This window comes from Enhydra lutris, unplaced genomic scaffold, assembly GCF_002288905.1.
Source record: "Enhydra lutris kenyoni isolate GAN:26980312 unplaced genomic scaffold, ASM228890v2 scaffoldscaffold31, whole genome shotgun sequence".
NCBI classification, from domain to species: Eukaryota; Metazoa; Chordata; class Mammalia; order Carnivora; family Mustelidae; genus Enhydra; species Enhydra lutris.
Window position 1 is genome coordinate 21,688,867 of NW_019154115.1, and position 25,019 is coordinate 21,713,885.

Consider the following 25,019-nt stretch of genomic DNA (forward strand, 5'->3'; position numbering starts at 1 on the left):
GGAGAGAAGGGGACCGTTCCTTTTCTTTGTCTTTCCCATGACATTGAGGCTACTCGAGGTGGGCAAGGTGTGTGGAGACCAGCCTTGGTCCCATTACCGGAGGATTTCCTGGTGTGCCTGAGGTCCCCCCCAGTACCAGACCTCCACCTTGTGTCCTGCCACTGGGTGAGATCATGGTGCTTCAGAGAGTTTGGGAGTCTTGGTAATTAGGCCTGCAAAACTGAGAGAACGAAGGTGGACTATGGCCCACTCACATCGATGTTGTTTGCAAAGTATTAACTTTTATTTTCTTTAACTTAGGTAAAGTGCGCTTTAAAAAAATTATTTTCTTGGGCGCCTGGGTGGCTCAGTGGGTTAAGCCTCTGCCTTGGGCTCAGCTCATGATCTCAGGGTCCTGAAATCAAGCCCCGCATCGGGCTTTCTGCACAGCGGCCAGTCAGCTTCCCTCTCTCTCTCTCTCTGCCTCTCTGCCTACCTGTGATCTTTGTCAAGTAAATAAATAAAATCTTTTAAAAAAATTATTTTCTTAAAAAATTATTTATTTTCGGGATGCCTGGGTGGTTCAGTCAGTTAAGCGGCTGCCTTCGGCTCAGGTCATGATCCTGGGATCGAGTCCCACATTGGGCTCCTTGCTCCGCAGGGAGCTACTTCTCCCTCTGCCTCTGCCTGCCACTCTGCCTGCCTCTGCTCTATCTCTCTGACAAATAAATAAATAAAAATCTTAAAAAAAAATTATTTTCTTCATTATTCTGTAGCTTGGAAATATTACACACTTTTTATAGTGGTAAAATATGCACAATGTGAAATTGTGTAACGATTTTTAAGTGTCTAATTCAGGGACATCACAGTCAGAACGCTGTGCAACCATCACCACCACCCGTTTCCAGAACTTTCTGTCATCCCAGACAGAAATTCAGTACCCATGAAACAACAATGCCCCGTTCCTCCACCAATCCAGCCTCTAATCTACTTTTTGTCTGTGTGAATTTGCCTACTCTAGGTACCTTGGGTAAGTGGAATCCTATACCATTTGTTCTTTTGTGACTGGCTTATTTCCCTCAGCATAACGTTTTCAAGTTTCATTGATGTTGAAGCGCCGATCACAGCATCATTCCTTTTTAAGACCGAATAATATTCCATTATGTGCCTAGACTGTATTTTGTTATTTTGTCTACCCATTCATCTGCTGGTGGACACTTGGATCGTTTCCCCCTTTGGACTTGTGAATAATACATCAGCGTTTTTAAGAAAGAAGCAAATTTATGGCAATGAAACATAAATATATTGCATTTTGTTACAGAGTTCTATTTTTTTTTTAAGATTTTATTTATTTGAGAGAGAGAGAGAGCGAGAAAGAGCATGAGCAGAGGGGAGAAGACAGAGGGAAAAGCAGACTCCCTGCTGAGCTGGGAGCCCAATGCTGGTCTCGATTTCTGGACCCTGGGATCATGACCTGAGCCGAAGGCAGACGCTTAACTGACTGAGCCACCCAGGTGCCCCAGAGTTCTAGATAATAACACATAGAACATAAAGACTATAATAAGCAGCAAAAGTGTAAACAAACCACAAAACGAAAACCACACTTTAAGTTCAGAGGACGAGCGCCGTTGCTTTAATGAATGGTGTTAAGCATTTCACTGAAGGCCCAGCGTGAGCCAGGCAGACACCCCGAGTTTCCAGCCATCCCAGGAGTGTCCTCTCCAAGCACTTGGGCAGGTAGCTTTGCTCATAGGCGGAGGAGGTTGGTGTCACATGAGAGGCACAGGCAGGGTTTCTGGACCTTCTGAGGCAGGGACAGAATTCCTCTGGGGGAGCTCTAAGGATGGGGCAGATCTTGGCTTAGCAATGATGGGAGCTGTGGGGGGCAGGGGGAGGCGTTAACCAGGGTAAATTCCTAGCACTGCTCTTTCTTTGCTAAACCCAGCTTGCATGTTTCTATTTCTCAGGCCGTCCTGAGGGCTTCAGGCCCCTCTAGCTCACATTACTCACAGCTGTTAAGCAGTCTTTTTTTTTTTTTTTTTTTAAAGATTTTATTTATTTAACAGATAGAGACCACAAGTAGGCAGAGAGAGAGAGGAGGAAGCAGGCTCCCCGCTGAGCAGAGAGGCCGATGCAGGGCTCGATCCTAGGACCCTGGGATCATGACCCGAGCTGAAGGCAGAGGCCTAACCCACTGAGCCACCCAGGCGCCCCTGTTAAGCAGTCTTAATCTTGCATTTAAACAGCCTCGTTACTTGGAGTTGCAGTGTCCCCTACAAGTGCCTCGGATTTGCTTGTCTGCTTGTGTGTGTCTCAGGGCAACAAAGCTCCCGTTGGCCTTCTGGAAGAGCTGCTTTTCTTTGGGTGATCTGGGGCAAGGCCCCTGTCCTCCTCTGCCCGCTGAATGGACACAGACTCGGGATCGCGCGGCCGGCCCAGGGGCAGCCCACGATGCTGCCGTAAGCCAGCAGCTTCAGCTGTCCCCTAGCCTAAGAGAAGTCACTGCCCCCCCTCGGGCCCTGATGTCCGACATGAGGGGACCTGGTGGCCTCCATGGCTCTTCCAGCTCTGCAGTTTCATGATCGTCCCTACCAGGCATGAATGACCTCCCTCCAGCCCTCTCGGAATAAATGACTCAGCGGTCTGATAGACCTACTGCTGTTTTTAAGGAAGCCTGATTATTTTGCCGTCACAAGCAAGTGTTTGTTCCGTGGTTAAACAATCTGATGGTCTTGATCCAGCTGGAGCTGGGCTGGGGCTGACTGGATTTCTTCACGCCGTCCTCTTGCAGGGAAGCAGCCCTGGCACCGGCTGGCCACACGCACCCCGGGCCATGTCAGAACTCTGAGCCGGCGACAGGGAGCAGCTGTCCACCACCGGCCATCCCAACCCAGCTTCGAGATGCTTAGCCTGAAGCTGCCCCAGCTGTTTAGCATTGACCAGGTGCCCCAGGTATGTGCCGAGTTCCTGGGGGGTGGTGAGGGCATGGTCTTTGCCTCCTGGGGTTGGGGGCGTGTGCTGGCTTTGTCTGCGGCCAGCGGGCCTCCCGTTTCCCCCACCTACACTGAAGCTGGAAATGGGAGGGATCCCAAGACACCCCTTCCCCGTGACTTCTCTCTTTTATCCCAAACAAAGCCTTTATGGAGATTCCACATTCAAGCTGAAGACAAGTAGCCAGGGGCATCCGGCTGGGTAGAAGTTTCCTTTGGGGCCCTCCCTTGGGTTCCTGAAAGCAGGCAGGGGCCAAGTCGCCTCGGGTGTGTGGTTTTGCCCTTGTCCTTACCACTTGCAGGAGGCTCGGGCCCAGTGTGGCTTGGGGCGAACGGGAGGGTGGTCCCGTGGGCCTCAGCCCTGGCCCTCTCATGGACTCCTGGGCCTGGGAGCTCACATGCGGCCTCCCTGAGGCTCCTGGGATGCCTTGACAATCTGCATTTGTAATCGGCCTGAGGTGGGGCCACACGGCAGGGGAGCCAAGGCTCGTGGGCCCACCCCCCTTCCCTGGCGGAGAAGACATTTCATATACACCCTCGGTGCCGGTTCACATTCCCTTCCTTTTGGACTGAAGATGAACCAGTGTTAATGTCAGGGTGGGAAGTTTCAGCTGGAGGATGTCCCAGACTGAAGGGAGACCTTTCACGCTGCAGACTGCCAAGTACTTCCAACTTTCCTCAGAGGCCTAAGACCCGGGCACCCTCAGCCCCCGTGATGGAGACGAGGCGTGGGCAGACTGCCTGTGAGGCTGGGTGGCTGCAGCTGGGTGGCACTGGGGAGTGACAGAACGTGAGGCAGAGCTGTCTGGTGGGAAGAGACGAGGGACATGGCAGGGGACAGACAAATTAAAAATGAAGCTGGCCTTGCAGGACACCTCCCGCGGGCTCCCAGGGCCGTGTCTCCTCCTAATGGGATTCTCTGCTGGGTTCTACCCACAGACCACGAATGGCTGCGATTAGTGGGAGCACGGGGTGAATTCTTGGATTCATCCACTCATGAAAGTTTTCTTGACAGCCTGCTGTGTGCAAGGTGTCATTCCATGCCAGACTCAGAATAATCCATACAAATACTGTCCCTAAGCAGTTTTAAAATGTGGATGTGTGCTTCTGTTGCAAAGTGGGTTAGGGTGTGTCCTCAAAGACCCAGAGGAGGGATAGGCCACTTCCGTCATGGGGGAGGAAGGGCCCAGGGATGGCCCCGTGACAGGAGAGATCTTGAAGATGGGTTGAGGATGGGTAGCTTGTGGGATGTGGGCCAAGGCAAGTAGGTGGAAGGACTGGTGTGGGCAAAGGCCTGGAGACCGGGAAGCACCGGGCAGGTGTGGGGCCTTTTGGGGGCAGGGTTTTGGGTGCTGCTGAGATGTCTCTCTGGGTGTTTTGGGCAAGGTCACATTCAGAGCAGGTGCCCAGGAAAGAGGTGAAGGGGAAGTGAAGGTCTCAGTGGGTACTTTGTGGGCTTCTGAAGCATGGAGATCCTGAAGACGAGGACCAGAAAACCCCAGAGTGTTAAAGAACATGTCTCTTCTGTCCAGTTTTCCATAGACAGTGGAGGTGACAGTATCCTTTTCCGTAAAATGGTGCTAGTCAGAGGCAGAGAACCAACATCGAACCTCACATCCACTATTTGCTTTGAAACCTTCCTTGGGTACTTACATCCATTCCTGGGCTTCGGGGCCCCATGCTCAAGGTTCATGGAGCAAACAGGGGCTCTGTCTCCCTGGGGGGTACTTTTACTTGAGGATTTGCTGGGGGAGGGGGACAGAAATGTTTGTTGCTAAAACAGGTGCCAAGTATATTGAGGAGAAAAATGCATACATAATTTTCATGAATATTTAGAATAGACCTCCTACAAATGCTAAGCTTACTTTTGGTGGGCCTTTGGGTTCTGATACCCAGTCTGTGGAGTGACATTGGGCAAGATACTTTATCTTCTGACCTCAGTTTCTGCACCTGTAAAATGGGGTGATGGGACTATCTGCTTCCTGGAGTTATGGTAATGAGATGGCCCATGTGAAGTGCCCGGCACCTGGGGACCAGTCAGTAATGCTGGCTGCATTACCATCATCAAGTCTTCATACAGAGGCCCTGAGTAGCCTCTCGTTGGTATGTTAATGAGCTGTGTGGACTGGGCCACTTCCCCACCCTCTCTGAGCCTCAGTTTCCTGATCTGTGAAATGGAGATAATATCTGTTAATTTAGTCTCACAGGGCTGTTGTGAAGATCCAAGAAAAATGAAATAGAACAGCGGGACTATTATGAAAGAAAGGAAGCATAGCCAGATGGTGTGTTGTTGGGTAGGTGGGTTTGGGCACTGGGGAACCAGGAACCAACTCAACAGGCAAATGGTTTCTCCAGCCCGAGGTTTCTCAAAGGGGGTACTTGGATCATCACCATCAGAATCATTGGGAGCTTATTAAAATACAGTAAGAATGAGTCCCTTGGGTGGCTCAGTCAGTTAAACATGTGCCTTTGGCTCAGGTCATGATCTTGGGGTCCTGGGATGGAGCCCCATGTCGGGCTCTCTGCTAAGCAGGGAGTTGTCTGTCCCTTTCGCATTGCCCTAACCCCCAGCTCATACTCTTGCTCACATCTTCTCTCTCCAATAAATAAGATCTTTAAAAAAAAAGTGATGAAGTATGATTGCAGGTATTTTTGTATTGTTCTTGATTTTAATAAAAAGGAATGCTTTGAGCATTTCATCGTTTAAAATAATGTAGCTTCTGTGTATGTACGTATGTAAATAACCTTTATCAATTTAAGGATATTCCTTTCCACTCCTTGTTTTCTAGTACTTTTTCCCTTTAAGAACGAATTTTACAGAATCTTTTTTTTCCCCCATCAGTCCATCTTTTGAGATGGTCGTATATGATTTATTTAAGATATTAGTGTGGTGAATTACACCAACTGATTTACTAATGTTAAGTCAACGTTGCATTTAAGTAAAACTTGGTCATGGTGTAATATCTTTTTAATCTATTGCTGGAATCAGTTGTTTAGGAACACTTTTTTTTTAAAAGATTTTATTTACTTGTCAGAGAGACAGAGAAGGACAGAGAGAGAGTGTAAGTGGAGTGTGAGGCAGAGGGAGAAGCAGGCTCCGTGCTAAGCAAGGAGCCTGATGCGGGGCTCGATCCGAGGACCCTGGAATCATGACCTGAGCTGAAGGCAGATGCTTAACCGACTGAGCCACCCAGGCATCACCTGTTTAGAAACCTTAAGATTTTTTTTTTCTATTTTTAACTAGAGAGAGAGAGAGAGCATGCACACAAAGCAGGGGGAGGGGTAGAAGGAGAGGGAGAAGCAGGCTCCCCACTGAGCAGGGAGCTTGACTTGGGGCTGGATCCCAGGACCCGGAGATCATGACCTGAGATAAAGTCAAATGCTTAACTGACTAAGCCACCCAGGTGCTCCTGTTAAGGAATCTTAAATCTTTTTTTTTTTTTTTTTTAAGATTTTATTTATTTATTTGACAGACAGAGATCACAATTAGGCAGAGAGGCAGGCAGAGAGAGAGGAAGGGAAGCAGGCTCCCTATTGAGCAGAGAGCCCAATGCAGGGCTCGATCCCAGGACTCTGGGATCATAACCTGAGCCGAAGACAGAGGCTTTAAACTGCTGAACCACCCAGGCACCCCAAAGAGCCTTAAACCTAATGAGTTGATGTGTAATGTTTCCTTTGGATACTGCCCTTGCCTGGATTTGGATTAGGATTTTGCCAGCCACAATGAGTTGGAGAGCTTTGCCTATTTATTCTATGGAAAACTGTATAATATTAGAATATGTTCCTGAGTGGGTGGTAGAATGTACCTGCATGATTGTCCCACAGGGCCACCCCATCGCCCCCCTGCCAGGGGAACACCGTTACCTGCTAATCTACATGAATGGCAGCCTGTTGTGTGGGGGACAGAACAACTCATCTTGCAGCTGAATTGTCTTTGTGAAAAGAATTTTTTTACAGCAGCTTTGTTGAGATATATTTCACATAACATAAAATTCATCTTTTAAAAGTACACAGCTTGGGGGGTTTTAGTATGGTGACCTACACAAAGTCTGTTCCACAAATTCATGGTCAATTTTAGAACAGTTTCATTACCCTAGAAAGAAACTCTGTACCCATTAGCGGTTGTTTCCTACTTGCCATGGCAACCACTGATTTACTTTCTGTCTCTATGGATTTGCCTCTTCTCAGTATTTCATATAAACTGGATCGTGTAATAAGTGGCCTTTCGTGAATGCCTTCTTTCACCAAGCGTCAATGTTTTCAAGTTCATCCATGCTGTACCCTGTATTAGTATTTCATTTGTTTTTTTGTGGCTGCCTAATATTCCATTGTATGGATGCATTGCTCTTTGTTTATTCATTCATTAGTTGATGGACCCTTGAGTTTCCATTTTTTGACTATTACAAATAATGGTGCTATGAACATTTAAGTATCCGTTTTTGTATGAATGTGTTTTCAGTTCTCCTAAGTACATGCCTAGGAGTTAGATCATGTGGTAACTCTATGCTTATCTATTTTTTTGTTGTCATAAAATACATTTAACATAAAATTTACCATCTTACCGATGGTATTAAATGTATTCACATTGTTGTATAACAAGCACCACCATAAATCTCCATAATTCTTTTTTATCTTGTAAAACTGAAACTCTGTACCCATTAAACAATAACTCCCTATTTCCCCCTCCCCTCTGGCTTCTGAAAACCATCATTCTACTTTCTGTTTTTATAATTTTGACTATTCTAGTACCTTCTATAAATGGAATCATACTGTGTTTGTCATTTTGTGACTGGCTTATTAATTTCACTTAGCATAATTTCCTCAAGATTCATCCATGTTGTACATGTCAGAATTTCCTTCATTTTTGAGGCTGGATGGTATTTTTATATGTATCTACCAGATTTTGCTTATTCATTCCCTTATCAATAGATACTGGATTACTTCTATGTTCTGGTTCTTGTGGATAATGCTGCTATGAACATAGGTGTACAAATACTCCTTTGAGATCTTGCTTTCAGTTCTTTTGGGTATATACCCTGAAAAAGAATTGCTGGATCATCTGGTAATTCTATTTGTAATTTTTTGAGGAACCACCATACTGTTTGCCACAGCGACGGCACCATTTAACGTTCCCACCAGCAGTTCCCTAAGGTTCCAGTTTCTCAACGTCCTTGTCAATGCATGTTTTCTGGTTTTGTTTGGGTTTTTTTGACAGTAGCCATCCTACTGTGTAGGATGTACTTTTGATTTGCATTTCCCTAATGATTAGTGAGGTTGAGCATCTTTTCATGTGTTTATTTACTGTTCATATATTTTCTTTGGAGAAATACCTGTTCAAATCTTTTCCTCATTTTTAAATTGAGTCATTTGTCTTTTTGTTGTTGAATCATAGGTGTTCTTTATATATTCTAGATATAAATCCCTTATCGGATACATGATTTGCAAATATTTTCTCCTATTCTGTGCACCATCTTTTCACTTTACTGTTAGTATCCTTGGAAGCACAAAAGTTTTAAATTTTGCTATTATCTATTTTTTTAAATTATTTTCTTGTTTTTGATTTTGGTGTCATATCTAAGAATCCTTTGGCTAATTTGAGGTCATGAAGATTTAGTTCTATATTTTCTTTTAAGAGTTTTATCTCTTACACTCAGATCTGTGACCCAGACTATTCCTTCTTCAATAAATTGTGTTGGCCCCTTTACTGAAAATCAGTTGAGTATGTGAGGGTTTACTTCTGGACTGTAACTTCTATCCTATTGATTTATCTGTTCTTATGCCAGTACCAAACTGTCTTCATTAGCTTTGTAAGAAGACCTGAGAAATGTGAATATTTCAACTTTGTTTTTCCTTTTCCAGATTGTTTTGGCTGGTCAGGTCTCTTGTATTTCCATATGAATTTAAGGATCAGCATGTCAATTTCTGCAAGACGAACACAAAGGCAGCTGGGATTTATTTTAGGGATTGCATTGAGTCTGTTGATCAATTTGGAGAGCATTACCATCTTAACAATATTAAGTCTTTCAATCCATGAACATGGGATGTTTTTGCATTTATTTGGGTCTTTAATTTCTTTCACTGATATTTTGTAGTTTTCAGGGCCCAGGTCTCACACCATTAAGAGTTTGTGATACTGATTCCTAAGCATTGTATTGTTTTTGATACTGCTGTACATGGAATTTTTCCCTTAAATTCATTTTCAGATTGTTCACTACTAGTGTATAAAAATAAAACTTAGTTTTGTATATTGATCCTACATTCTGCAACCTTGCTGAACTCATTTATTAGTTCTAATAGTTTTTTAGTGGATCCCTTAGGATTTCCTATTAAGATTGCATCACTTGCAAATAAAGTTTTGCATCTTGCTTTCCTATCTAGATACCTTTTGACCTAGCTGGAACTTGCACTATGATATGGCATAAAAGTGGCAAAAGCAGACATTCTTATCTTGTTCCCTATCTTAGGGGGAAAGCATTCCATTTTCCACCACTAGGTATGTTAGCTGTGAGTTTCTCATAGGTGGCCTTTACTGGGTTGAAGAAGTTTAAAAAATTTTTTTCTTTTAAGATTTTATTTATTTATTTACTGAGAGAGAGTGGGGAAAGGGGAAGAAGAGAAGAAGGGGAGGGAGAGGGAAAAGGAAAGAGCAGACCCATCGCTGAGTGCAGAGCCCATCACAGGACTCAAGGAGAGGCTCAAGGTAGGGCTTTACCGGGAGGGGGTGGGTTCTGCACACGGGGGTTGACCTGACACACTGAGATCATGTTCTGAGCCAAAACCAAGAGTCTGAGGCTTAATGGACAGACTGAGCCACCCAGGTGCCCCTGGGTTGAAGAAGTTTTATTCCTGTTTTGTTGAATGTCTTCTTATCATGAAATGCTTTTTCTGTGTCTATTGACATAATCATGTGGTTTTTTTTCTTCTCAATTAATCTTGCCAGTTTATCTTTTTAAAAAAAAATATTTGAAAAGAGGTAGATTTGTGGCTCAGTGGAGCCTCTCTATTTTGTATTTTGTATCTCTAATTTCTGTTATTTTTTATTATTTTCTTTCTGCTTTGGGTTCCTTTTGCTGTTTCTGCTCTAACTTTGTAGTTAATCACTCTGCCTTCTAATGTAAGCAACTGAGTTACATATGTTTCCCTCAAGTATTGCTTTAACTGCAGACCACATGTGCTTTTTTAGTTCATTTCTAATTTCCATTTTGATTTCTTAAGTAACTTACAATTGCTTAAAAGTGTGTTTGCAGGGGCGCCTGGGTGGCTCAGTGGTTAAAGCCTCTGCCTTCGCTCAGGTCATGATCTCAGGGTCCTGGGATTGAGTCCCGCGTCGGGCTCTCTGCTCAGCAGGGAGCCTGCCTCCTCCTGTCTCTCTCTGCCTGCCTCTCTGCCTACTTGTGATCTGTCAAATAAAAAAAAAAAAAAAAAAAGTGTGTTTGCATTTTTTTTAATTCCCCAAAGTCTGGAGTGTTTGTTATTGATTTCAATTAATTGATTGCAGCCTGGGAGTGTCCTCTGTATCATTCCCATCCTTGAAATCTGTTCAGCCTAGCTTTATGGCTTAGTACATAATCAATTTTCACAAATCTTCTAAACGTGTCTGGAAATAATGTATAATTTTCTGTTGTCGGGGACACTATTGCGTATATGTCCTGTAAAATCCAAAATTTTTCTATTATTACTGATTTTATTGTTTGATCTATCCAGCTTTGAGATATGTTAAAATCTTCTGCCATGATGACAGATTTTGTGAATTTCTCCTTATACATAAGTCAATTTTTGCTTTATATACTTTGAGCCTGTGTTTTTTAGGTCCATCTTAATTTATGTAATACCTTCCTGGTGCAGTAAATTTCTTAATATTTTGTAGTGATTCTCTTGCTATGTAGTAATGCTTTCTGTCTTAGAATCTATCATATAGCAACTCCAGCTTTATTGTTTTTGTTATTTGTCTGGTTTATTTCTTTCCTTCCTTTGAGTTTTAACCCCTTCCTGACCTTATATTTTAACTGTATCTCGTATAAATGGCACAGAGTTGGGTTTTATCTAGTCTGACAGTATTCGTCATTTAACTGTACTGTTCAGTCTGTTTATATTTATAAAGATTACTGACACATTTACATTTATTTTGATCATTTTACACAGTTTCTATTCGTTATTTTCTCTGTTTAGTTTTCCTTTCTTTTCTTGCTTTCTTTGGAATGAGTTTTACATCTTTCTTTCTTTTTGCATTTTAACATTTGATTTTCTGCTCCACTTTTTTTATAGCTAATGTCTAGAAATATGCTCTAGGGGCGCCTCGGTGGCTCAGTCTGGTTAAGCGTCTGCTTTCAGCTCAGGTCATTATCCCAGGGTCCTGGGATCAAGCCCGACCCGTCATTGGGCTGCTTGCTCAGCAGGGAGTTTGCTTGTCCCCCTCTCCCTCTGCCTCTCCCCCTGCTTGTGCTCTCTCTCTGTCTTTCTCTCTCAAATAAATAAATTTTTAAAAAGAAGAAATATGCTCAATATTTGTAAGTTAGTGGCTACTGCAGCATTTTAACATGAAAAATTGTACAAGACAAGAAGGGCAAGGCCTCAGCTGATCATACAGAATGTTCTAGAATGGGGTTTGTCCTTCAGACTAGTCCCAAATGAGAAAGGGAGGCCAGGACTTCATATCCACCATCAGTGGATGTGTGTGCTGCCTCTGGGCAGGTAGTATAGCGTGGGCAATGTAGTGGCTTTTGGCCAAAAGCAGTTCCCATGGAGGGATGGGTGGCTCAGTTCTGAAGGAGGGAAGGGTTCCCTGCTGAATGCATCCTGATATCTACTACAGGAAGACACCCTGCTTTGAACTGATCTGGCCTAGATGTCACATTAAGTAGAAGTAGTCACATGGCCCCAACCTAATTGCAGAAAAGGCTGAGAAACATAGGAAAGCAGATGGAATATTTGGTGAGCACCAATTGATCCCTGCCACACCTAAGTTCTTGGGTCTGAGGACTGGCAACTTCAAAAACTCCTAAAAACTTATCATTTTGTCTTCAAATGTCACAACAAAACTGTTGTATTTTTCTCTTTCTGGAGAAATGTTCTCTAATTTGATTTTTCTTTTTTTTAAAAGATTTTATTTAGTTATGAGAGAGAGGGGGAGCATGCACCTGGGTGGGGGGAAGGGCAGAAAGAGAGGGAGAAGCAGGATCCCTGCTGAACAAGGAACCAGATGTGAGACTTCCATCCCAGGACCCTAGGATCATGGCCTGAACTGAAGGCAGATGCTTAATCGACTGAGCCACCCAGGTGCCCTTTGTTTTTCATTAATCGCTTTCTCTTAATCTCTCTGAACAGCTTTCTTTGAATCTGCTTTCAGTTCACTAATTTTCTCTTCAGCAAGATCTAGTCTGCTTTTTATCCCTTCAATGACTTTTTATTTCAATGTTTCTTAACTTCCAAGTTATATTAGGTTCTTTTAAGTCTGTTTTCATTCATATTTTTAAGCTATTTACTTAAACATATCAAACATACTTTTATATTTCAACATCGAGGAATAGGTATTTATATAGATATCTATCTATCTATATATATATATATAGATATTTCAGCATCTATTCCTCGAGGTTCTTTGCTGTTTCTGGGGTCTGGTTTGTTTGCAGGCGTGCACATGTGTGTGTTAAAGCAGAAACCCTCCAGAAAGGATTTGCATTTGCTTTTGTTTCTTACCTGAGGGAGCCACAAAACTTTGACCTCTGTTTATTTGTCATCACTTTAATTTTGCTACTGGAGATTTCTTGGACCACAGATGCAGTATGGATTTGAGTCAGAAACCCATATGAGATCTAGCTGATGCTTCCGAATTCTGGGGAGGGATTGTTTCAGAGGGACAATTTTCCTTATTGTCTCCTTCTGCCTGGTGGGATTTACTTCACATTCTCTCATCTCTAGAGTCCTAGTCTTTTTTTTTTTTTTAAGATTTTATTTATTTATTTGACAGACATCGCAAGTAGGCAGAGAGGCAGGTGGGGGGGGTGGGGAGGAAGCAGGCTCCCTGCTGAGCAGAGAGCCCAATGTGGGGCTCGATCACAGGACCCTGAAATTATGACCTGAGCCAAAAGCAGAGGCCTAACCCACTGAGCCACCCAGGCGCCCCTAGAGTCCTAGTCTTAATGGCAAGGTCAGCCTTTGGGCTTGGGATTCATCTCTTATATGCAGAGCCTGGCAGTAGAAAATTTGTTCCAGAAGGCATCTTCCCACAGGGTGCTTCTGGTTGCCCTTTGTGAGGGGGCTTTGTGACTTCTTCACTCTTGTTGCCATCTTGCTGATACATTTATCCAGAGAATGATGCAGAGTTCATCCAATATTTTAATTGTTTTAGTCAGAAAGATCTTCGTGACAACTAATGGTCCATTATTCTTCCCAAGCCAGAAGGCCCCCCCCAGCCATTCTTCCGGATTCATTCTCCATCACTCTGAGTCCAGCGATCTCTCCCTTCTGAGAACTCTGCTAACACTTAGCATTTCCATCAATTACAGCAATCCCTCGTTTCACTTGGGTGGATGCAGTGAAGCATGATGGGCTTTTGCAGCCAACAGACCGGCGGCTACATCTCAGTTCTGCCGTTAAATATGGCCTTGGAAACTTCTCCCATTGAGCTTCAGTTTCCTTATCTGTAAAGTGGGATTGACAGTCTTGACCGGTGCAGTCCTCTCATCATGATCAAATGAAACAAGGTCTGTTCCTAACATGCCCTGGGTCTGAATTTAGAGACCCATGAAAACCACAGAATGTGTAGAAGTTACATTTGGAGTTAGCAAACAATTATATAGAGTGATTCTGTTCTCCCTTGACAAATATCCCTTCATAATCACGGAAGAGTATATGAAAATCTCTAATTATTGTATAGCGAAGTCAGCAAAATATCAAAGACAGCTAAATTTAATGATTGTTACACAATCATTAATGGATGTTATGATGAATTAGTGATGTTTGGGTGAGTAATAAAATAAAAACATGCATAATTTATAAATTACTGCATGCTTATTCTATTAAATTTATTTTTTTGCCTTTATTTCAGCAAAATTATGGGTTATAGTGCTGTAATAAACATTATCATGTAATTTGTATTCTATTAACAGTGATTCCAAATTAGATCACTATTCTTGAGTCACTGAGTCTTTTTTTTTTTTTAATTAATTTCATTTGGGAGAAACTTCTGTTGAGTTTCTGCTCAGTTCTGCTAAGGTAGAGCAACTGGAATTATCAAAAAATATTCTTGGGGTGCCTGGGTGGCTCAATTGTTAAGCGTCTGCCTTCAGCTCAGGTCATGATCCCAGGGTCCTGGGATTGAGCCCCGTGTCGGGCATCCCGCTCTGTGGTAAGCCTGCTTCTCCCTCTCTCACTCCCCCTGCTTGTGTTCCCTCTCTCACTGTGTCTCTCTGTCAAATAAATAAATAAGATCTTTAAAAAAATTCTTAAAATCATATTTAGAATCAGAAATGAACCATAAATTTTATCAAGTCCAAACACAATGGGGTTGTATGTGATAATTACAATTAAGAAGAAAAAGTATTACATATTTTAATTTCATATACATTACCATCCTCTGTATGGTGCTTTTTACTCTCTCTTAAAACAATATCTAGAGCCATAAAGTACTTAAATTTGATTTTTCTTTTTCCAAGAAAAAAGATACCATAAAGAAAACTGAACAGGGGCACCTGGGTGGCTCAGTGGGTTAAAGCCTCTGCCTTCGGCTCAGGTCAGGATCCCAGAGTCCTGGGACTGAGTCCTGCATCGGGCTCTCTGCTCCACGGGGGGCCTGCTTCCTCCTCTCTCTTTCTCTACCTGCCTCTCTGCCTACTTGTGATCTCTGTTTGTCAAGTAAATAAAATATTTTTAAAAAAAGGGAAAACTGAACAGAGCAGTATTTTGCTTAGTCAAAATTATTCTATAATCTATAATGCTCATTTTAATCAACAGATTAAAAATAATCTGTTTGGAAGTTAATGTCAGGATTATTTGTATGTGAATTTTCTCTTTCATTCTTCAGAGATGCTTTTGTTCCTTTTTTAAAGTTTTATTTATTTATTTAAAGATTTTATTTATTTGTGAGAGAGAGAGAAAGAGAGAACATGAGAGGGGAGAAGGTCAGAAGGAGAAGCAGACTCCCTATGGAGCTGGGAGCCCGGTGCAGGACTCGATCCCAGGACTCTGGCATCATGACCTGAGCCGAAGGCAGTGGCCCAAACAACTGAGCCACCCAGGCGCCCAAGTTTTGTTTTATTTAAACGTTATTTTTGTTACATATTTCACATGTAGCTCTTTGGGTTTAGAAAAATCCTATACATATCTAAGATAATAAATGTGTACTTTGAATCCCTTTAAAAGTGGAATAGCTAAACCTCAATGTTTTTGAAAGTTTTTGCTAACATCATCCCATAATGAATACCTGTCAAGTGCTCAGACTCAAAATTAATGTCATTTCCTCCCCAGGATGGGGTTTGCTCTGTATTTGAGGACTGTCTCTTTCACTGATTTCTTTCCATCGTCTTGCATCTTTTCTAGATGAAATCCAAGAATGTAATGGCATTTATTTGGCATTCCCATGGTGTGAATCAGAGATCTAGGGTCAAGTCTGATGCACGTTTCAGCAAGATGTCCCATATTGGGGACACCTGGGTGGCTCAGTTGGTTAAGCGACTGCCTTTGGCTCCGGATGGAGCCCTGTGTCAGGGAGGCTCAGCAGGAAGTCTCCTTCTCCCTCTGCCAGCCTCTTCCCCTGCTCCTGCTCTCTCTCTTTCTCTCTCTCATTTTCTCTCTCAAATAAATAAATAAAATCTTCCCAAAAAGTCCCATATTGGATAAGATTCGGAGAATGTCATACATCATCTTTGAATTGTTCCAAAGGAAGTCATCAGTCCTCCTAGTAAGAAACTGAGACCACGTATTGCCATTTATTTCCAGCTCTCAGATTGCTTTTGGATTTGGGATCAAATTCTGACCTTACATTAGTTTCCTCTTGCTGCCAGGACAAATCACCACAGACTTGGTGGCTTCAAAAAGAAGGTAAATTTATTATCTTACAGTTGCAGAGGTTAGAAGTCGGACATGGGTCTCACGGGGCTGAAAGCAAGGTGTTGGTGGAGGCTCGAGGGGGAGAATCTGTTTTCTTGCCTGTCCCAGCTTCTCGAGACCACCTGCGTCGTCGGCTCCTGGCCCCTGCCTGACTTCAGACCCCACACCGTGGCATCTCGGCCCCTCTTCTTCTGCCCCCTCCTTCCGCTTTTAAGGACCCTGGGATTACAATCCAGGCTCCCCTGGATAATCCTAACCATCTCCCTGTTTTAAGGTTAGCTGATTAGCATCTGTGACCTTCATTCCCTTTTGCCATGTTAACCTTACGTAGTCACGGTTTCTGGGATGAGGGCGTGGGCAGCTTTGGGGGGCCATGACTTTCTGGTCACGTTACACTGTTACCACAGCCTAGCCCATGGCAGATTTTAAAATCAGCCCCTACACTGAAAATTGTCTTCCTAGTTCTTAAATCAAAGACTGCATTTTTATACCAAATGGAAATCCGATGGAAAATATTTCAACTTCCTTGCTGCTTTTGTAGGTCTGTGCTGTGTATAGTGCTAGTCATTCAGTGGGACTTTTCACCCTGGTATACCCTACCTGAATTAAGCAATATTAATTTTTAAGACATTTTATGTGTCTTTTTGTCACTGTATCATCTATTAAATTACTAATATCCTTTGAATCCTCCGCCCTAGATAGTGAGATGTAATTTGGCTAATTACTTTTTATCTATCTTTTGTGTTCAGCGGAGAAATTTAGCTTCATTTTCTGTAAATATTGGGGCACATCTACAAAAAAAATCCTTCTTAACTGAACATCGGACGCTTCTTTTTTTAAAAACACGACACTGATGTTCTCAACGACATTGATCTGTCATCGCTTGATCCTGACAATGGTTGGCTATTACTTCGGTCTGTTTGTAGTTCTAGTAAATTGCATGTGAGTTGTGTACAAGTGGTTTTATGGTATTTTAATTGAGATCCGAAGTGCTCCCTCTTGCCAGGGCTAAGCGTGGCCTGTCCTGCATGAGATAATAGCTTCGTGTCCAGCCCGGTATCAGGGACACCGCAGGCTTCCTTCAACGGCAGGTTGTAATCGGTGTATCAGCTCTCAGCCTGCCCTTTGCCTTGTCTGTTACCTCCATGCCTTCTGCTTGCAAACACCTCGCCAGACTCCTTCCTTGTCTCTTTCTCCTGCTCCGGCTTTTCGTGCCCATGTCTTTAGGTGTGTCTTGTCCCTTACCTAAAGGGAACCTTCTCTTTTGCAATGAATTGGGTTCTGGGTGGGGAGGTGACCGTTGGATGCTGGGGGACGGGATGGACCCATCTTGCACGCCCTAGGAGGTTGTGTGGAAGGCAGGGCTCCCCTTTCCCCACCGAGCATCAGCAAGATCCCCAGGCCATCCGCCGACACCTGTGGAAGAACGTTTTCAAGACACCAACTTAGAGACAGTGTCACCCCACCTCCCTGCTTGTCTTAGCCAGCTCAGGCTGCCATCACAGAGGGCCACAGACTGACTAGACAAACAGAACTTCACCTCTCACAGCTCCAGAAACTGGAAGTCCAAGATCAAGGTGCCGGCAAAGGTTGGTTCTCTGGAGGCCTCTCTCCTTGGCTTGCAGATGTCGCCTCCCTGCTGCCCGGTCACACAGTCTGTGCTTACCCACCCCTGGTGTTGCCCCTGCTTCTGAGGGACGCCAGTCAGATCAGACTGGGACCCACCCTGACAGCCTCATTTTAATTTCATCCCCTCTTTAAGGATCCTGCCTCCGATGACAGTCACATGCCAAGGTCCGGGGGAGGGGTTGAGGGCCTCAACCTACGAATTTTGTGAGGGACACAAAGTGAGGAACACTTTGAAGAAGAAACCAAGGCTCAGAGAAGCACCTGACAGTTGAAAATCACACCACAGGCCGAGAGATGAGAGCTTCCTGTCCTCCAGAGCCCTTCTGAGAGGCCGCATGTAATGTAAGAGGCCGAGAAATGAAGTCTTAGGTGTGAATGCCACTTTCAGATTTGCTCCCCCACTTCTAGGAGCTTGGAAAATGTCTTAACCTCCCTGGGCCTCAGTTTCCTTTTCTGTGGAATGGGGACAGTGAAAGGCTGTCTCTCACAAGGTCCTGAGGACTCCTCGAGATTTGGACGGGAAGTGCAGATTGCCTCACTGAGAGCATCTAACCCCCCACTCTGCCTCACCCCTCTGCCTGCTGTCAGAATCTGCTCCTGTTTCCCACGAGCCAGAACACTAGATGATTTTCCCCAGGTGATTTGCAGTTTAATAGCTAGAAAAACTGAGGGTTTGAAATGGTCTCAGTGGAATTTCAGGTGTCAACTGGCAGGTACACAGAGTCTTTCCCGGAAGCCAAGCCTTGGCAGGCACTAAAAGGAAAACCCGCTGCTGTGGCCTTCCACTCCAGGTACCCGGGGGTTCTCCCTTCTAAATAATAAGCTGCACACGATTTGATTTCATTTCACGTTAAACTGCCTAGCCTGGAACCAGGGATGCGAGGTGGATTCCTACAAATCAATTCCACTGTGCAAATTAGCCAGTACCTGCTAACCTGGGGGTGCTTAGGAATGAGACCCAGCTACAGAGTACTAAAGGCAATGATTGCAATTTGCCTTTTGGGGTGAGGACTGGGTGTGAATACAAAATTGTTTTCAAACGTTTCATTTGTTGTTGAGATTTATGTAGTATGTCTTCTTTTAAGATCTACTCTACACAAAGCTCTTTGGCAGGGCCAGAACGGGAAGTGGAGAGAATGCCGCTCCTTTCCTCTGCTCAGAGGGGCTCAGAGCAAGAGTGCATCTAGCATTTTGGCCTAGTAAACTGAGGTTCAAGTTGAGGAGGGAAGGGGCAGTACAGAACATCGCTCTTCTGGGACTGAAGGACTCCCCTTCTCTTTTTTTGTCCATTCTTTATGTACTTGTCCTTTTTCTTTTCTTTTTTTTTTTTTTTTTTGGAGGGATTGCTTTAAATCCTGCCTCTATGGCTGGTTAGTGAGCTTCCCATATGTGCCTGGGTTCAGGATAGCAGGTCAGAGGAGAGTCTTTTAATATAGGCCCAGTCCTGGCATTGGTGGTCAAGTAGCATCCCCAGGTCTGGGGCAACATTCTTTTCTTTTTCTTCTTCTTTTTAAAGATAGATTTATTTATTTATTTATTTGACAGAGAGAGAGAGAGAGAGAGAAAGATCACAATTAGGCAGAGAGGCAGGCAGAGAGAGGGAGGGAAGCAGGCTCTCCGCCGAGCAGAGAGCCTGATGCGGGGCTTGATCCCAGGACCCTGACACTATGATCTGAGCCGAAGGCAGAGGCCCAACCCACTGAGCTACCCAGGCACCCATGGGGCAACATTCTTAAGTATGGTCAAGTTGTCCAGCTTGTGAATTTCCCAGCCCTTCTGTTCCCCTCTGGCTCTTGACTGTGTCGTTGCCTTGTCTTGCTTCCCCAAATACAGGATTCAAAGAGTAGTCGCACCCTGCATCACCACAGGCAAAATGTAAGTGATCTCCCCTTCTTGTTCCCATCCATCCACTTCCCATCTATGGGCCCCATGTCCCCACTGTCTTACAGCCCTGCTTCCCTATGTGCTACCACCCCCCGCCCCGTACCCAGCTCTCTGCAGGCCCCCGGTCATGAGCTGTCCTCCTACACAGGATCTGCTAAACTCATTCATGTGAAGGAGTGAATCATCAGTAACAGTGGTTCCATTCTGGAGTCTTTGCATCTTAGTAAGAGGCCAATTCCTTAATAAATTTTTTTTCTTTATAAAGGGAAGATTGAAATGTGAGATGGGATAATAGACCCCCAATTTCTGCCACAGGGCCTTTGCATGCCCACCAAGCATGCACTACCCTTCTCCCATGGATCGCAGGCTGAAGACCATGAGCCTGTCTGCCTCCCTGTCAGTGGCCCTGGTGGGGTAGGAAGCTGTAAGCCAGGATTCCTGCTGCCCAGGACAGAAGGCTGTCCACTGTAAACCAGGGACGTCAGCAGGGTTGAGTGGTGAATCAAAAACTGGAACAAATTGCTTTAATCAGTTAAGACCCAAACCTAATTCAAACAGTATTTTTTCACTGGACCATGAACCAGCTTCATGAGTCCCCCTCCCCCAGTTGACCAGTTGAACCCAGAACTGAGCTAAGGGAACATAATCACAGTTTTTTAAAAAGATTTTTATTTTGTTTTATTTTACTTTATTTTATTTTATTTTAGTATTAGAGAGAGACTGCACGCGTATATGCACACAAGCAGGGGGAGCAGCAGGCAGAGGGAGGAGCAGACTCCCCACTGAGCAAGGAGCCAGAAGCAGGCCTTGATCCTATTACCCTGGGATCATGACCTGAGCCAAAAGAGCCAAAAGCAGATGCTTAACCAACTGAGCCACCCATGTGTCCCTTTTTTTTTTTTTTTTTTTAAGATTTGAAAAAATTTTACTAATTTGTCAGAGAAAGAGAGCACATATTCAGTTTTATAGGTGAGGACACTGAGGCCATGAGAGTCATGGCCGGCTCAAGGTCACATGGCACTTCAGTGGCCCAGATTTGACTCTTAACCCTTGTAACTCTTCATTCTCCACTTGACTCAGAATCTCAAGACATAGTACATGTTACTTATTGTGTTCTTTTTTTTTTTAATAAAGATTTTATTTATTTATTTAACACAGAGATCACAAGTAGGCAGAGAGGCAGGCAGAGAGAGAGAGAAGGAAGCAGGCTCCCCACTGAGCAGAGAGCCTGATGCAGGGCTTGATCCCAGGACCCTGAGATCATGGCCTGAACCGAAGACAGAGGCTTAACCCACTGAGCCACCCAGGTGCCCCTGTTTTCTTTTTCTTTTTTTTTTTTTTTAAGATTTATTTATTTATTTGACAGAGGAGGGGGAGGGACAGAGAGAGAATCTCAAGCAGGCTCCACCCCCGCCCCCTGCACAGCACCCAACATGGGGCTTGATCTCATGACCCTGAGATCATGACCTGAGCCAAAAACAAGAGTCAGTTGCTTAACCCACTGTGCCACACAGGCGCCCCCCATTATGTACTTTTGAATGGAGATTCTCTCTTAAGCTACAAAGTTGTAACCCAGAAGAGAGAAGGGTGGTGAGATTGCCATTCTCCATCTCCCCTTTCTCCCTCAGCCCCAGAAAACCACAGGGAAAATTGTAAAATGTACTTGTGACTCGATTTAGATTATGACTACTAGTATTACCATTGTCATTACTTGCCTCGATGAATCTACTTATTTTTAGTTTACCTTTCAAAGCTTATGACAATGTCCATCTACATCAGTGGTTCTTAACTGAGGTCCCTTGGGCCCCAGGGGATGTTGGCACTCTCTGGAGACGTTTTGGGTCATCACAGCCTGGGAGGGTGTGTGCCCCTGGTGTCAGTAGGGAGAGGCCATGGGTGCGCTCACCCCCTGCCTAGGACAGCCCCCCCGTCAGCAGTCATCTGCCCAGAAATGTCCATAGCATCAAGATTGAGAAACTCTGGCTCGAATCAACACACAAGGGAGAGAAAGTCTACTGCACATCCTCAACACATAGACTCTCCCCCTTGTTCTTCCCAAGCCTCTGCCCCACCTCGCATCCTTAAACTTCTATAATCCTTACAATCGCCACAGCAATACGATTTACATTCTACTTGTTTTCACTTAATAGCCCATGCTGGGCTTTGGCGCTCTTGCCTCCTTTTCACAATTACATCTTCAAAGGATCTGCTGGAGTCCCCTGCAGGTTGGGGGGTTGATGCCCATAAGTCGGCTGACCAGTCCACCTGTCTTCTCGGGGGTGGTGACCCAGAGGTGCGCTGGGTGGGCTGGCCACGTGGGGAGGGGCTGGCTTGGGCAGGTCGTGGTCCACCTGCATCCCGGGCCCATGCCCTCACTGTCTTCATCATCAAAAGGCCTTTATGAAGCGCTTTGGTGAATATATCCTGGCACCGCGGGAGATCTTCTGCAGAAATCTTGCCACCAGCTCCTGACATCTGGGGCATGTTGGCTCGGACAGACAGCGTATATGTCTTCCAGCCGCAAAGGCATCCAGAGTCTGGCCTGTAGGCCCCAGGCAGAGGATACAAAACCAGATCCTTAGGCAACATTCATGACAAGAGTGAGTGGGTCTGTCTGGGAATGCGGAGACTGACCAGATTCCCAAAGGGAGCCGGGGTCTTGAAGTCCCTCCTCTGGCCACTACGGGCCTCAGGAAGGACATGGGATTTTAGAAACTATGGAAGGGAGGAGGGAAGGGGAGGAGGAAAGCAGCTTGACAGCTCAAGGACTTGGGGTCACGTGTTCCAGGCTCAAGAGTTCAAGTGCACAGCCTGGGGGAAAACGAGATATTGCCAGAGCTGTCCCTCCCGAGACCCTCTCGCCACCCTCCGTCCTCACCTCGGTGCTCCTTTCTCTTACCCCAACAGGTGTTCCATGAGCAGGGTATCCTCTTCGGCTACCGACACCCACAGAGCTCCGCCACTGCCTGTGTCCTCAGTCTTTTCCAAATGACCAATGAGACCCTCAACATCTGGACGCACTTGCTGCCCTTCTGGTATCTTCCATCCCCCTGGACTGGCCATGTCATTCAGGAGCCCTGTGGACTGGGGCTTCTTCAAAACCCAGGAGGGTTGGGAAGGCTGAGAGTCCGTGCTGGGATTTTGGGGACTCCCCCTTGGGGCATGAGGCTGGAGCTGGGAGATGTTGGGGCCCAGTGGCTGGGGTGAGCTTTAGCATATGGATTCCTGGCAGCTCCCCAGTCTTTCCCTGCACTGGGGTCTGGTTTGATCTTTTCCTCTTCAGTCTGGAGGTTTTTGGAGTCTTCCAGAAGCCCTGGGTAAAATGTCACGAGCTCGAGTAAGTCACTTAACCTCTCTGAGCTCCATGTTTTCCCGACTGTAAAGTGAGAGTGATCATCAGAGCCCAGCCCAGGGTTGCTGTTAGGATTACAGAGGGGCTGTGGGGGAAGGGGGTGGGGAGGACTAGGCAAAAGCATGGGGCAGGGAGCTGTGGGGGCCCTGTGATTGCTCTGGGGCCACAGCAGCCAGGAGGCACTTGGTCGGCAACCCTTTAATAGAGCAACCACTAGCTCAGGAGTCCACTAAGACTCCTGCTGGCTGACACACGGGGGTCCAGGGAACAGGGTGGCTTACTTCCATCACATGGCAAGTTCTGGCACAGGCCAGACTCTGGACTCCCCTTGGATCTTTGTCCAGAAGCCAAGAGAATAGGAGGAACCCCAGGGTTTGCCGCACACAGAGACAGGCTCCAGAAGGCCGTGCTTGCTCAGTAGTCAGAAGGCAGATCCACGACCAAAATGCAGGTCAAGCCACCCTGTTCCCGGGGCCACACCTGTGTCAGCCAGTAGGGGTCTAGGCTTGGGGTGGACTAGGGCAATCTGGAGGGAAGCCTTAGGGCCCGCTGTCATCCCAGGGTGGCCTCCAGATCCTGCTCAAGGAGCCTGTTTGTCATTTTATTCTATTTGTGTGTGTGTGTGTGTGTGTGTGTGTGTGTGTGTGTGTGTCCTTTTAAATTTAAGCAAACTTAAGTTAATGTAAGTAAAAAGTCTAAATGGTCCTAAAGGGGCACTTGCAGATGGGGACAGAGTCATTGTCTTCCCTGGGCCTCTGTTCTCCTCCTTGGAGTTGCTGGTCCTCCCAGAGCCCCTCTGGAGGTGTGAGGGGTGTGCACAGCCCACCCTGAGTCCTTGCCTCCTGCTGCCCTTCCCCGGCTTTCTTCCCTCCCACCTCCATCTGGCACCCCCGCCTCCCAGGCTGCATGGTGTTCCGTTGTGTGGATGAACCACGGTGATGTATGGGGTTCCACAGTTTGGCCCGCTGCTGGGAGCGCTGGCCCTTCCCTGCTTGTCTCTGGGCCTTGGGCACCTGTGCACAGATCCCTGAGGGGCTGGGTGATTTTGTAGCTGTCCCGAAGCTGGGCTGCTCTGGCCGAGGCTCCCTGCTGCATACAGCCCCCCAACACTGCCAGGCTCTGGGAGGTGGTCACCACTGAGCAACACAGGGTGGGGACGGTTTGGGAGAGCCCCAAAGAAAGTAGGTCCAGGGAGTCATCTTGAGATGATTGGAGAGGTTTTGGGACCAGCATGTAGCTTCAGTTCTGTTTTTGCTGGGACAGAGGAGAAAGATCGCAAATGTCGCCAGAAGATGGAGTGATGCTCCTTGGGTTCCTGTGGGGAAAGCTTTGGAGGCTCCTTTCCTAGGAGAGCCCATGGGTAGAGGTGCTGGCTTTCTAGCAGTGGTGGGTCTGGGGAAGTGGGCAGCTCTGTAGGCAGGCCCCCTTGCCTGGGTCATAGGGGAGGCAAATAGGTGGCAGGGCTGTCCTGTGTCTCTGTGTGGGGATGGACCCAGAGACCCAGACTCGGAAGGTCCCCGAGTGGGGCCAGGTGACTCAGAAAGGCAGTGGCACTGTTCATGCAGGAATAGCCTGGAGAGGAGGGAGAAAATCGTCCTTTTGTCTTCCAGACTCTCAAGGACCCCCCAGGGAGGTTGCTTCTGTTTGAGGAACCTTCCTCTAAGGGGACAAAGACAAACGACAGGTCTGGTGACAGGACCCATGTGGATCTTCTGAGGAGTGATTGAGTGCCACAGGGTTCTTTTATGTAAGGTTCAAAGAGGTGAGGTAGGGTTATGAAGATTGCCTTAGATATTTGATGGGCAAGTTTTCTGTGGTCCTGTTGAGGGGAACTAGGGCTGATCAAATGGAGACAGATCCCAGGGAGAGAGGTGTCAGCTCAGTGAAGAACTTTCTGACACTCAGAGCTACCTTGAAAGGTGGTGAGCTCCCCATCCCTGGAAGCATGCAAGCTGAGCCTGGAGGATCACTTAGGTAGGATGCTGTAAGAGACATGTAAGAGTCATTGCAAGGTGGGGAGAGGATTGTACTAGATGAACCTAAAGGCTTTCCTCTTGCCCCTTCTGCCCATTCACCCTCCCTCACTTGTAGTATTGCACCAAAGTGAGAACACATAGGGTTCAGTTATCCCAGAGGAA

General features: G+C 45.7%; 1 protein-coding gene across 1 annotated transcript in view; it reads left to right on the forward strand.

The window, feature by feature from the left end:
- LOC111153318 (progestin and adipoQ receptor family member 5) overlaps positions 1 to 25,019 on the forward strand; it is a 57,228-nt gene that overhangs the window by 14,096 nt on the left and 18,113 nt on the right. The window contains exons 2-3 of the mRNA XM_022512264.1: positions 2,771 to 2,931; positions 22,437 to 22,564. Coding sequence (XP_022367972.1) covers positions 2,771 to 2,931; positions 22,437 to 22,564 — 289 coding nt within the window. The remainder of the gene's footprint in view (positions 1 to 2,770; positions 2,932 to 22,436; positions 22,565 to 25,019) is intronic.